Source organism: Helianthus annuus, chromosome 14, assembly GCF_002127325.2.
Source record: "Helianthus annuus cultivar XRQ/B chromosome 14, HanXRQr2.0-SUNRISE, whole genome shotgun sequence".
NCBI classification, from domain to species: Eukaryota; Viridiplantae; Streptophyta; class Magnoliopsida; order Asterales; family Asteraceae; genus Helianthus; species Helianthus annuus.
In genome coordinates, this window is record NC_035446.2 from 128,475,281 (window position 1) to 128,489,896 (window position 14,616).

The 14,616-nt window shown below is 34.8% G+C and overlaps 2 protein-coding genes and 1 non-coding gene across 3 annotated transcripts; 2 read left to right on the forward strand and 1 right to left on the reverse strand.

The window, feature by feature from the left end:
- The first annotated feature begins 386 nt into the window (after positions 1–386).
- Positions 387–1,648, forward strand: LOC110903721 (phosphoglycerate mutase-like protein AT74). The gene is made up of 2 exons (XM_022149501.2): positions 387–906; positions 1,018–1,648. The coding sequence occupies exons 1-2, from the start codon at positions 450–452 to the stop codon at positions 1,437–1,439; spliced, it is 879 nt and encodes a 292-aa protein (XP_022005193.1). The 5' UTR covers positions 387–449; the 3' UTR covers positions 1,440–1,648.
- Positions 1,649–6,399: 4,751 nt separating this feature from the next.
- LOC110907373 lies at positions 6,400–6,930 on the forward strand. The gene has a single exon (XM_022152366.1). The coding sequence runs from the start codon at positions 6,400–6,402 to the stop codon at positions 6,928–6,930; it is 531 nt and encodes a 176-aa protein (XP_022008058.1).
- A 7,167-nt stretch (positions 6,931–14,097) lies between these two features.
- Positions 14,098–14,250, reverse strand: LOC118486832. Its single transcript, XR_004879999.1, has one exon. It is a non-coding gene; the product is annotated as a U4 spliceosomal RNA (small nuclear RNA).
- Positions 14,251–14,616: the final 366 nt, after the last annotated feature.

The window sequence follows — 14,616 nt, forward strand, 5'->3', positions numbered from 1 at the left end:
ACTTATAAATTTGTGATTTGATTCTTTTTTAGTTGTGATTTGATTCTTTTTAGTTGTTTACACTAAGACATATAGATGGATTTGAAGAAAACGAAATGTTTTAAAGAAAACTCAGTTATGGTATCATCACTTGTCATGTTTTTTTTTTTTTTATTTTACTTAAAAGGGTATAATAGTAAAATTGTCACTTTCTTTTCTTTTTCTCTGCACTCGGAAACACACAAAATGTTTATTTTCTTTTCTTTTCTTTTCATTTTCTTCAAACTCTGGAACGTAAAATAAATTTGTATATTTTTCTTTCTCTTATTTTCTTTTCTCTCTTAATCTTTCTTTTCTTTTCTTTCTTTAGTAAACTTGGGAACACAGCGTAAAAGTCAAAACTAAAGTGCCAGTCACCGACAATTTCGTTGCAACAACACGACACCCAAGATTTACATCTAACTTACAGAATGTTCGAACACGGAGGAGTTGACCGCCTCCCAAAACGAATAATACTGATCCGTCACGGCGAGAGTGAAGGCAACCGCGACGGTTCAACCTACTCCACCGTACCGGACCACCAGATCGCACTCATCCAACAAGGAATCTCTCAGGCCAGACTCGCCGGAACCCAGATCCGCCAACTAGTTTCCGGTTCGGACAGCCTCCCGGACACCTGGAAAGTCTACTTCTATGTTTCACCGTACACGCGAACTCGATCGAGTCTCCGGGAGATTGCGAGATCGTTTCCTAGGAAGTGTGTGATTGGAGTTAGAGAGGAATGTAGGATTAGGGAACAGGATTTTGGGAATTTTCAGATTACTGAAGAAATGAAGGTGATTAAGGATGTTAGACAGAGGTTTGGTAGGTTTTTTTATCGGTTTCCCGAGGGTGAGTCTGCTGCTGATGTGTATGATCGTGTTTCTAGTAAGTGTTTTGTTGATGATTTGTTGTAGGATCAGTTGTTTGATCTATGATGGTAGCGATACGGATACGTACGGGTTAAACATTTGGGAAATAACTTTTAAAAATGTGCAGGCTTTCTTGAATCTTTATGGAGAGACATAGACATGAACCGGCTTAATCATGACCTGTCAACAGACCTAAACCTGATCATAGTCTCACACGGGGTCGCTTCGCGAGTGTTCTTGATGAAGTGGTTCAAGTGGACCGTTGAGCAGTTCGAGTACTTGCACAATTTTGACAACTGTGAGTTCCGAGTGATGCAATTAGGTTCGGGTGGTGAGTACAGTCTAGCAGTTCACCACTCTGATGAACAGATGCAACAATGGGGACTATCACCCGATATGATAGCGGGCCAAAAATGGCGAGCCTATGCTCCACGGGGTGCCAATATGGAGAAATTGCCATGGTACCTTGACGGTTTCTTAGACCATGCAAGTGATGATGGTGACGACGATAATGATGATGATAAAAATATCGAAAATAATGTTTCTTGAGTTTTCATGTTGAAGATCCATTGCATATGTTCTTGAAGATCCATGCAGTGGTACTATGCACATTACCTCTTGTATTGATCATATACTGTCCCTCAATAGTTATTATGTATATATTCTTTTGTCTCATGAAAGTTGTAACCAGTGATACAATCGTTGTAATAAGTGTTTTGTTGTTAGTTAAATACAACCGAAGGGTCTTTATTTCTTCATATGTTTTCTAACACTGAAGAAAAGTTTCACCCTAGCACAACCAATCTACGGTTCGACCATAAACTAACTGCTAAAAAGTTTATAGTAAAGGAAGCTATTAGCATGATAGACCTAGTATAATTTATACGGATGCCGATTGGGGAGGCTGCCCCGACACGAGACGATCCACCTCCGGTTATTGTGTTTACATGGGCGATAATCTTCTTTCTTGGTCATCTAAACGCCAACCGACACTATCATGTTCTAGTGCCGAAGCCGAGTATCGCGGTGTAGCCAATTTCGTATCCGAAATCTGTTGGCTCAGAAATTTACTCCTGGAACTACACTGTCCACCTACTCATGCCACACTAATCTATTGTGACAATGTTAGTGCCATTTATCCAACCGGGAACCCTGTTCAACACCAACGCACGAAGCATATTGAGATGGACATCCATTTTGATCGTGAAAAAGTCGCCAAAGGATTAGCTCGTGTGCTCCATGTTCCCTATAGATATCAAATAGCTGACATTTTTACTAAAGGACTGCCACGCATTCTCTTTGAGGATTTCAGATCCAGTCTCACCGTTAGTCCTCCTCCCGCTTCGACTGCGGGGGTATATTAGCATGATAATGATAGACCTAGTATAATTTATAGTCCGATATATATGTAAGATAGTTAGCTATATATTTGGAAATGACCTAGAATAGGTCAAATCTTGTATTCTATATATCTTCCAGAAGATCAATAACAGAACAGACTCTGAATCCTACTTTCAGAAGCGATCACGCATCAGCAACCTTGTGTCCCACATGGTGCTTTTTGAAATGGATGTTCCAAAGTTTCGTTTTCAATTCGATAAGTTCATATTGTTCTTATACAACGTATAATTAGTCTTAATGTAGGAAACATGCTAAACACACATAATTCACACCGATGAGAAAACCATTGTAGGACCAAATTAACACGCGATACACATGACTTAAACGCTTTATTCGTAATAGAGAATGGTTGTTCTCAATGGCAAATTGGTAAGCATCATAGTTTTGAATGTCTAAATACAAATTCACATGGGCATGACTAAACACAAAAGAGTGGATTTGTGGATATTGCTCAATTTACATAATTTCAACCTAAGTAACCCTTTTGTTGCAAATACCATCAAAGTATAATAACCATAACAAAGATCTTAACCCCATAACCTTAACTATAAGAAAGATGTGGACGTTGTGCTTGATGGATTCTTAAGAGTATAATATCATTGATGTGATACACCTCGCACATTAGTACATGGCGGGATTGCAAACCCATGTGTATCACGCGAGACGAAAGCATATAATGCTAGATACATTCTAGCAAACAAACATGTTGTCATCCATGAATCTGCTGCCCTTGCTGCTACCGTCGACCTCTGCGTCTACATCTCTCACATTCCTATAATTAACTCCACATTTGATTAATTCTTCATGTTTATATATTCTTTTAAGGTTACCACATAAATTTTAGGTTGTGGTTGAGAATATCAATTGTACATCAACTACATAAAAACTCTCAGATCTGTTAGATAAGCTTTCTTTAAACATCATTATCTGTTGAGCATCATTTGTTTTTTTGATCGACAGGTAAATTAGTAAGCTGTTATTTAAGTCCAAAATATGCAAAACAAATATTGCCCATCCTGATATTACTATTATTTACATAAAAAAAGAGTACCATTTCTATCCCACATCGCCTGAGAAATAATCTTTCCTCTTCTTTATAAAACACATTTGCGGACCATTTGTCACCGGGCTTGGTAGCGCTTGCCTGTAACTCAAGTGAGGGTATCAAAGATGGTTGGACAGTGATTTAGCCCAGTCAGGTTGGCTCCATTGGTGCACAAACTGGCTTGCCCGTTCCAAGTTGTGAGTTGGATCATGTGGTTTGAGCGAAGGCTCGGGTCACGTGGTTCCTAAAGCAGGGGGCACTGCGTAAGGCTGGCTTCACAGAGCTGCGAAAACCCCTCGCTCACGACAGTGGAAGGATAACGAGCCGGGGCTCCATGGATCCATAATAATCTACTTGGCTGTCTCAAATGAACAACCATCTTTTTTTTTTTTTTTTTTGATATTTCAGAAGTTGTTGCAAAAATCAGGGAAACACATCGAACCTCATCCAGAAACTCCCAACCTATCATTGGTTCTGCTTACAATTAGTCATAAAAAAAAGTCAACCAGTTCGAACAGTGGACTCTTAGAGTCAAATGTGTGATAATCGGAACCTTAAAAGTATGAAATTTTGTTTATTAATATGCTGCAGGTGGAAGTGAAGAGGGGAGTAGAGGAATGCAAGAAACGATTTAACAAACTTTCTAACGAAGAAAGGGATGAGGAGACCCTCATCAATTTCATCAGAAAGCAAAGAGTAACAAACAAGTCATGAGGAGGTATCTGATGTGGTCTGATTCTGAATACTCAGAATTAACATAATCTTTCTCCAAACACAACTCTTTCAAACATTCCTAGACTAAAAATATGTTTTCTGGTTAAAAGGTTACGATCATTGTGGCTGCTAGCGGCGCACATGAACTGCCACCGATCAAAACGAGGGAACTTGTGAAGATAGCTTTGCAAAAGCTTGCATCTATCCCTTCAAACAATATTCTGGTGAGACCTGTTTGCAATTGTTTTCTTTGCTAGATCATAAACCATGCTTTTTATATCTATAAATATCTAAATAATTTATATTTTACAGTACAATTTACTTACCTTTTATCTTTGTAAGTTTTAACTAAATATATTTAAAAAAAAAGTATTTATTAGAAACCAAAGAACCATAAGCAATGCAGCTTTAATCATTGCAATATTATGGCACCCCTATTCGTATCGTGTTTGCTGGAACTTATCAATGGTAAGCATTGGCAGCTAGGAAGAAGATAAGCAAGCAGTAAACTCTTTATAGATGGAGCGATTTTGACCATTCAACTCGGGCCATGCATCACCTATCAACGGGCGATATATTTGTGGACTATCATTTGGTTTTTGGATGACAAGTAAATTACTAAGCCGTTATCTAAGTCCAAAATATGCAAAAATAAATATTGCTCATTCTGATATGTTAAAGTTTATGTTTAAAGGAAGTACCATTTCTATCCCACATCGACTGAAGAAAAATCATTCCTCTTATTTATAAAACACATTTGCAGATCCAATGCCACTGGGCTTGGTAGCGCTTGCCTGTAACTCAAGTGAGGGTATTAAAGATGGCTGGACAGTGATTCGGCCCAGCCAGGTTGGCTCCATCGGTGCACAAACTGGCTTGCCCGTTCCAAGTTGTGAGTTGGACCATGTGGCTCGAGCGAAGGCTTGGGTCACGTGGTTCCTAAAGCAGGGGGCACTGCGTAAGGCTGGCTTCACAGAGCTGCGAAAACCCCTCACTCATGACAGTGGAAGGATAACGAGTCGGGGCTCCATGGGTCCATAATAATCTGCTCGGCTGTCTCAAATGAACAACCATCTTTTTTGGAAAACTGTTCACTAAAACTAATTACAAGTTCAACATCAGAAAGCAAAGTGCCTCAAGTCATGAGGAGGTATTATGGAGAGACCTATTTGCACTTGTTTTCCTTGCTAGCTCTTAAATCATGAATTTTTGTTGTTTACCTGACATGTTACATAACAAGAAATGCTTCACGATTATCCACAGCTGCATCCTGTATAGGTCATGTATACAGATGCAGGAAACTGCATTCCCTCCTAACCTTTTGTTGATACGGGCCTTCTATGCGATTTAGGTATGTTACTATCCGACCATTTTTATACATTCTGATGTCATATGGGCATGTTTTACCTGTGTTCCTTATTCAAACTTTACTTGAACGGCCCAATATTTGTACCAAATTGAAATGGAATAACAAATTCTGGTTTCGAATTAACCGAATCTGTTCGATATGAATACATGATTTTAACCCTACGAAATTGTGGTATCTTTATACTAATATACTCCGTCACAGACAAATAAGAAGCTAGAACACGAAGAAGAAACAAAATAACGCCGGTCTTTGATTTTTTTAAGTAGAGCCATTAGCAAAAACATTAAACTTCATTGAGCTTTGATCAAAAAAACAATTGAAATACAATGAACAAAAACTTTTAAAATCTATTTAAATTATTTTAAAAAATAGTATAAAACCTTATGAAATGTTAGAACTAGAGATTGTAGGGCTTTACCCTCGAGAGGGAGCCCTTCCAGAAATTCTCGACGGCCAAGGGAGACCCGCGGTACCATTCCGCAAGTGGTATCAGAGCCTAGTGCTCTTTTTTTTAAAAAATAAGATACTTCCCTTTTTAAATGGAAAACAAAAAATTATTTAAAGACGATTCGGAAGAATCAAAACAAAACACTGAGGTAATAAACTTCAGTGAAAACGAAAAGGGTTTTGTATCAGATTATATGATTAACTCTGATCAATTAACAAAAATTAGCAAGCTTAAAATCAAGCTTGACACAAAACAAGTTTTTAATCAAACGAAAACATTACATAATTTAGTGTCTAGAGCCTTTTCTAGAAAAAATAATATATTTTATTGTTTTAACACTGAAGAACTTTCGGTGGACATAAAAAATACATCGGGAGAAGTCTATTTGCCACTTCTTACAAAAGGGGAAATAGCAAAAAGACTTTTACATATTAAACCAGAGTTGAGAAAATCTCTCAATATGGTACATATAGGAGCAGTCAAAATTCTCCTAAAAGCACAATTTAGAGATGGAATAAATTTCCCCATAAAAATGGCCCTTGTTGATAATAGAATTATTAATAGACAAGATGCTCTTTTGGGAGCAATTCAAGGAAATTTAGCTTATGGTAAATTCATGTTTACTATTTATCCTAAATTTGCTTTACATCGAGATTCAAAAGATTTTGATAAAACTCTATGTTTTATACATCAGTGTGAAAGAACTGACCTTATGGAACCAGGAAATAAAGTTTTTACGATTAATTATTTAATTTCGTATGCTTTAACTAATAGTACTCATTCATTTAAGTATAAGGAAAAAGAAAATATAACAATTGAAGATATTTTCTCAGAAATTGGAATTGTCGAAGGAAGTAAATTTTCTGAGCCTTCACAATTACAAGAAAATTGGGCAATTGATATTGCACGAAATAAACATATTCTAGGAACAAAACCTAGACACAGTTTTGCTGGACCCTCTTTACAAATAAGAGAATCTAGTAACGCTGACGACTTAATGCGATCCATGTCTGAAAGAATAGACAAATATGGAGAAATCTTAAAAGAGGTTATTGGGACGTAATGTCTTTAAAACCCCTTTTAAGTTATTTGCATATTACTTATAAGCAAAAACGCTTATTAGCATGAGTTCTCTTGGTAAAATAGAAGAAATGCTTAGAGATTTAATTAATAAGGTAGAAGTTTTATCTACTAACGAAAATCTTGAAGCAATTGCTGCAAAAATCATAAAGGATATTTCAGAAAAAGTTGACGAAAAAATAAATTCTGAAATTCTTTTGCTTGAAAAGAAAAAAGAAAAAGTGAGCAAAGAAAGAAGCTCTCGAAAATATTCATTTCCAAACTTCAACGTTGGAAATCCATCTCTAGGAAGCTCTAAAAGTCCAAATGCATTAACATGGCCTTTTGGATCAACTTCAAATGACTAATAAAGGTCAAATGAAAAACCTTTTTAGAAAAATAGATCTAGAGATTTCTAGACATTGTTTCTATCTAGAAAGAAATAATCAAAGAATTTATGAATTACTTTTGGATTGGAATATTCATCCATCTGATAAACTTTTTGAATTAACTAATTTAAAAAGAAAAAAATTCCTTTATGGAAAAAGACGTTCAAAAATTAAAAAATAACAAGATTATTTTATCCTGTGGATAAAATGAGTTCCATCATTCAAAAGTTGGAGAAAATTTTAGATGAACAATTGGAAACCCTTCCAATTGAACAAGTAAATGAACTTGTTCACCTGATTTCATTAGATGACAAAGAATGTGAACAAAAGTTTTCAGAAAACAAAATGTTAAATGAAAAATATTTTTCTAAAGATAAAGAAAGAATCTTTGTCTTAGAAAAGGAGGAACCACGGATCTTTGGTCTAAAGGAAGAACCCGAGACTGAAGAAAGTTCTTCTAATATTGAAATGTCTCCAAAACATAGATTAAATAAAGCCTCTACGAGCAATAATAACAGACGTTTCAATAGAAAAAAGAATACGGAATTTTCCATGCCGTATCATAAAGGTATACCTGATTCTAATAGTAATGATAATGGTAGTTCTACTACTATTAATACTATTAAAATTGATTGTATCTTTAACCTCGACAAAAGAAAAGAGGTAATTGATAAATGGAACACTGAGATCAGTCTAATCATTCAGACTAATCCAGAAGAATTCAAGCAAGCTAAGGCTTTGTTATTATTAGTTGAACATAAGTCTGCAGGAATTGTGCAAAACTTCATCAAAGGAACAACTTGGGATGAAAATATGCATGGTGAGGATCTTTTTGATCAAATAATAAATGCATTGTACATGATGTTTTTAGGACTTGACTTCATGACAGATAAAGACCGTGAAAATCAAAAGTTGCTAGAAAAAGCAAGACAAAATCTTGCCAAAGCACAACTTTGTGATATATGTCTTTTAGACGATTTCACTTGTCTTTATGAAACAAATTTATATAAATTAGGCACAGGTGAATTCTATTCATGGATTGATGCCTATTTAATGAAAATTCCCATCGTCGGAGAAAAAGCAAAAGAACGATGGAATAAAGAAAAAAATCAGTTTACAATGCACTCTCTCGGGTTTGCTACAAGAATTGTCAAAGAGGAAATTGCAACATACTGTGATTTTTCTGATAAACAGAAACAATTAAAACGTTTTAATAAAAACTGTTGCAAAAAACTCACTGAGCTACCACAACTATCTTTTGGCTGTGAACCAACAAAAGATAGAGGTTATTTCAAAAAGAAATATAAAAATAAATATAGAACAAAAACTAAGAAACGTTTTTGGAAAACCAAGAAAAGAAAATTTTTACCGGGAAAATACTTTTCTAAAGAAAAACCTAAGATTTGTCCTCAAGGAAAGAAAAAATGTCGTTGCTGGATATGTTCTGAAGAAGGACATTACGCCAACGAATGTCCCAACAGACAAAAATTTCTAGAAAAATTAAAATTTATTTTGGAAGCTGAAATTGACGGATATTTTCCTTCTGAAAATATTTTTGATGGCTATACACAAGTATATTCATTAGAAATAGTAGACAACTTGTCATCCTCTGAACCTTCAACGGAAGATTCAGAATGAATTCTAACCACTCTTTTAATGAGGGGGATGATGAGAACAAAAAACAGACTCATTATTTTGAGTTAGCAAATATAACTAATCCAAATTCAATTTATATCAAAGGAAAAATATTTTTCAAAGGATATAAAACAATTTCTCTACATTGTTATGTAGATACAGGGGCAAGTCTTTGTTTGGCAAGCAAACATGTAATTCCTGATGATCTATGGGAAAACGCTCCCAAAGATATTAAGGCAATTATTTCCAACAAAGAAATCATTAAACTAGATAAGGTATGTAGAAACCTAATAATCTACTTTTCTGGAGAACCATTTACCATTCCTACTATCTATCAACAAGATTCAGGTATGGATTTACTTCTTGGAAATAATTTCTGTCAACTATATGGACCTTTCACTCAATGGTTAGACAGAATATCTTTTCATCTTAATCAAGAAATGATTTTGATTAAAAAGGTTACGAAGGCTTTTCAAATTGGAAAACCCAATTTTCTTGAATCCATGAAAAAAGATTCAAAGATAAAACAAGTTCCTGGAACTAATATAGTCCAAGAGGACATAAAACTAGAAAAAATATTTGTTCTTGAGATACAGAAGTTTCAAAAAATTGAAGAACTACTTGAAAAAGTTTGTTCAGAAAATCCTATTGATCCTGAAAAATCCAAAAAATGGATGAAAGCATCAATAGAGCTTATAGATCCTAAAACTGTTATTAGGGTAAAACCTATGAAATACAGTCCACAGGATAGAGAAGAATTTAATAAACAAATTAAGGAATTACTTGATTTAAAATTAATTATTCCTAGTAAATCACCTCACATGTCTCCAGCATTCTTAGTAGAAAATGAAGCTGAGAAAAGAAGAGGAAAGAAGCGTATGGTTGTAAATTATAAGGCAATCAATACAGCCACTAAAGGAGACAGTCATAATCTTCCCTGTATGCAGGAAATATTAACTCTCCTAAGAGGAAAAACCTATTTTTCTAGTTTCGACTGCAAAAATGGTTTTTGGCAGGTACTGTTAGATGAAGAATCACAATTACTAACTGCTTTCACATGCCCAGATGGTCACTATCAATGGAGGGTAGTTCCTTTTGGATTAAAACAAGCACCGAGCATATTTCAAAGACATATGCAAAATGCTTTAAGAGGTTTAGAAAATTACTGTACCGTCTATGTCGACGATATTATAGTTTTCTCAAACTCTGAAGATAAACATTATTTTCATGTTTTATCAGTTTTAAAAACAATTGAAAAATATGGAATTATTTTATCAAAAAAGAAAGCTAATCTTTTTAAAACAAAGATAAACTTTTTGGGTCTTGAAATAGATCAAGGGACTCATTGTCCTCAAAAACATATTTTGGAAAATCTACATAAATTCCCTGATACTTTAGAAGATAAAAAGCATCTTCAAAGATTTTTAGGTATTTTAACTTATGCTGAGAGCTATATTCCTAGACTCGCAGAACTTAGAAAACCTTTACAGGTAAAATTAAAAAAGGATTATGTACGGGAATGGAAACAATCCGATACAGATTATATCAAAAAGATAAAGAAAAACTTAACCAGTTTTCCCAAACTTTATCTTCCTAAAGAAAATGAATTCTTAATTATAGAAACAGATGCTTCTCATGATTATTGGGGAGGAGTTTTGAAGGCCAGAACAACCGAAAAAGAAGAAATATGTAAGTATACTTCTGGAAGCTTTAAACAAGCCGAAAGAAAATACCATAGTAATGAAAAAGAATTACTTGCGGTAAAAAATACTATTTCTAAATTTTCTATTTATCTTACTCCTGTAAAATTTTTAGTCAGGACAGATAACAAAAATTTTACTTATTTTCTGAAAAAAAAAAATTTCGGGAGATAACAAACAAGGCCGTCTTGTCAGATGGCAAATGTGGTTTTCAAGATATTCCTTCGACATTGAGCATCTTGAGGGGGCCAAAAATGTGCTAGCTGATTGCTTGACACGCGAATTCCAAACTACGTAAGCAATTACGTATTTTCAAATGGCTTTGTATGCCTACCTCAAAAGTTTTCTCATGCCTATATAAGGGAGGACTTACAAATTTTCAAACGGCATCACTTTCACTACATCAAATATAATTTTGAAAGTTATGGAAAATATAAAGGCTTTACGCCTAAAAGAAAAAATTCTTTTGATAGAATTAAAAGCTATTCAAGATCAAATAGCTCTCTATGACGAAAGTCTAGAAACAACTGCTAATTCAGAGCAGAAATCCGCAAGGAAACAATCTGAATCTATTCCCTTTCAAACGGAAAAGGGTAAAGAAAAATCAAATCCGTTTATTCCTGTTGCTTTGGAAAAAAGCAAAAATAAAGTGAATGAAGAACTAAAATCTTCATCTAGCCCAGAAGCAAACGGCTCTGGTAAAGGCACATCAAATCCGTTGATGGCTGACAGTTTGCCAAAAACTGCAAAGGTCTCTCTTAGACCAAGTTACTCTCAAGTCGCTCAAACAGCAGAAAATCTTAACTCAAGATTTTACGTTATTTTTGACGGCGAACACAGAGGAATATATGAAGATTGGTCTGTAGTCAAGAATTATGTTGACAGAGCTGACTATCCCTTCAAAAAATATGGGTCATTATTACAAGCCCAACAAGAAGCCACCCGATACTCAGCAAACTGCGGGAAAAAAGAAATACCTTTAAAGGTAACCATTCTTCCTGAACCTTTGAAGCCCAAGAAAAAAGAAAGGGTTATTGAATTCAGGAATACTTTCTCAAAACCAACAATAAAAGAAGAGAAAGAAGAAAAAGAAATTGTATCTTTAGACGAGTTCAGAACAGTTTGGTCAAAGGCTAGAACCCTGAGCCAAAACGATTTCGAATCTGAACATATTTACACAGAAGACAGGGCTACTAAAAGTCTTATTATCTTTTGTCCAGGTGCAAGCCCAGAACTAGTTTCTCTAGCATTTTCTGCTGGATTAGCCAAGTTCATTTATCCTTCTCCTAATTTACTTGAAATAAGTAATTTATCTGAAGGAGTGAAGAAAGCTATTAAACATTTTCGCAAGAAAATTGCTGTAGCAAGAGATGCCAATATCTTCATTAAGTGTAATTCTACACTCCCTGACTGGTATCAAGGAAATTCCTTTCCAAGTTACCATCATTTAGAAATTGGTATTGCCAAAACAAGAACAGTCAACCCCTCAAGGGTTATGAACGAAGATGAAGACTATGAAAATTGGCTTGATATTCGAGCAAAAGGATTTATACAAATCCTAAACAACCTGCAAAAAATTAAAGCAGGAAGCTTTAATAAGGTAAATTATTGCAGCACCAACTGCATAATTACCAGCTATAGTGGAACTCCTTTACCTCTACATGAAAAAGAAGTTCTAGAAAGAATGGAGCAACGCATTATTTTCAACAAAATAGAAGCGGGCCCCGTCACTAAAAAACAACTTTGCAAAAAGTTACAACGCACTATTGAAAAACATCAGTGCGAATATTGTGAAGCATCTTCTTCAGAAGAAAACAAAGCCTCGGCTGGAAAAAGCAGTTATTCTTCAGACGAAGACACTCGAGAACTGGACCCAACACATGGGTTTGTCGAGTAAATAAACGTCATCCATGACGATTAACTAAGGGCTATAATGGTCTTTTGTAAAATTCACTTCTACTATATAAAGAAGTTGAATTCTCTTAACTTAGGTATCCCGTCTTCCGTATCTTTTCCTTTCCTTTCAATCTTTCTTTTGTAAACTATAATGGGTAGAAGCGAGTAGACTCCTTGCTAAAGGAGAGGGTTATGTAAATATCAAGAAGTTCTTCCTTAGGGAAGAACAGTTATGAATAAAAATATCAGTTTTCTTTATCCAACATGTTCATCTTTAATGTTTTACTAAAACCTGGAGCCCTGAAGCCACAAAAGTACCGTTAAGGCAGAAGGCCGTAGGGAAGAATTGGCTGGGTTGGTCACTTGGAAAAATCAAATTAAAGATTTACTTAGCCGGATAAGGAAGAAAGGTATACTTTATTCCAACTGTTAAATTACTTCTAAATATTTACAATAATCTCTCCTTAAGCATTTTTAAACATCTGTTTTATAAACATAAACAAACAACAATCGATTAACTACTATCGAAATTAAATGATTTACTCAATAAAAAATTGTAGTAATAAACAATCAAAAAATGAATCCAATTTACAAATTGAATTCAATTTACAAGAATCATATATATGACATCTTTTGTCATTTATAGAAACTATACATGTTTCCATTTGCAAAATGGATATACGAACAAATTTGTAATCATATTGAATAATTACAAAACACTTCGTAAGGCATCTTTGGTCTACCAAATTTGGATGGCATCTTTTGCCATAGACAAGATTTGCACTAAAATTGGTAAACCCAATTAAGTATCACATGGGGTACTTATGTTTTGCCTACCACAAATTTGTGTACGACAACGAAATTTGTGCACAAAATTTAATGACTTCAATTTATGGAGGCAACAAAACTTGCCGTCAAAATGGTGAATTCAAAGCACAAATACATGTGCTTGTATTTTGTCCTCTTTTGGCTATTACAATTTGGGGTACGACCAAAAGTTGTGCACAAAAATTGATAGTAACAAAAGTTATGCTTGTCATTCGTCTTCTACTGGCAATCAAAACATGTACTACAAATTGGGACACGACAAAATGTGGTGCACAAAATTCCATGAAAACCAATCAGATTATATTTGTTACTAAAACTATCGCGCGTCGCGGTAAACCATACACTACCGCGCGGTACCATTCCGCAAGTGGTATCAGAGCCTAGTGCTCTTTTGTACCAAATTGAAATGGAATAACAAATTCTGGTTTCGAATTAACCGAATCTGTTCGATATGAATACATGATTTTAACCCTACGAAATTGTGGTATCTTTATACTAATATACTCCGTCACAAACAAATAAGAAGCTAGAACACGAAGAAGAAACAAAATAACGCCGGTCTTTGATTTTTTTAAGTAGAGCCATTAGCAAAAACATTAAACTTCATTGAGCTTTGATCAAAAAAACAATTGAAATACAATGAACAAAAACTTTTAAAATCTATTTAAATTATTTTAAAAAATAGTATAAAACCTTATGAAATGTTAGAACTAGAGATTGTAGGGCTTTACCCTCGAGAGGGAGCCCTTCCAGAAATTCTCGACGGCCAAGGGAGACCCAAGGCCGAGGAGGGGGTTTGGAAATAGTTTTCAACCAGCAATTGACGCGCCTCGATTATTACCTCATTAGCTGCGTCATTGCCCCAAGCGCAAAGATACTTTTTATCATTTCCACAACCCCTTTTTTATACGCCCCACAATCCACCCTTTTCATACCCTCCACCGATGTGGGATCAATCACAAAACTCAATCTTCTTTCACAGCTATTTAGTCTGCTGTTTCACTTGTGTTCCTCGACAACTTGTGCTATAGATGTGCAGATAATGATCAATTAACAAAACAACCAACAATGAGAGATTCTGAACCAAAAAAATTGCCAATTATGAATGTTTTTTTTTCTTTTTCTTTTTCTACACTTACATCTCCATAATATGTTCAAGATTGTTCATTGTTACAATATATGTAGTTCTTGCTTCCACTTGTTATTTGTATGCTTAGCAGCTGGGAAAAAGAGTTAAACAAG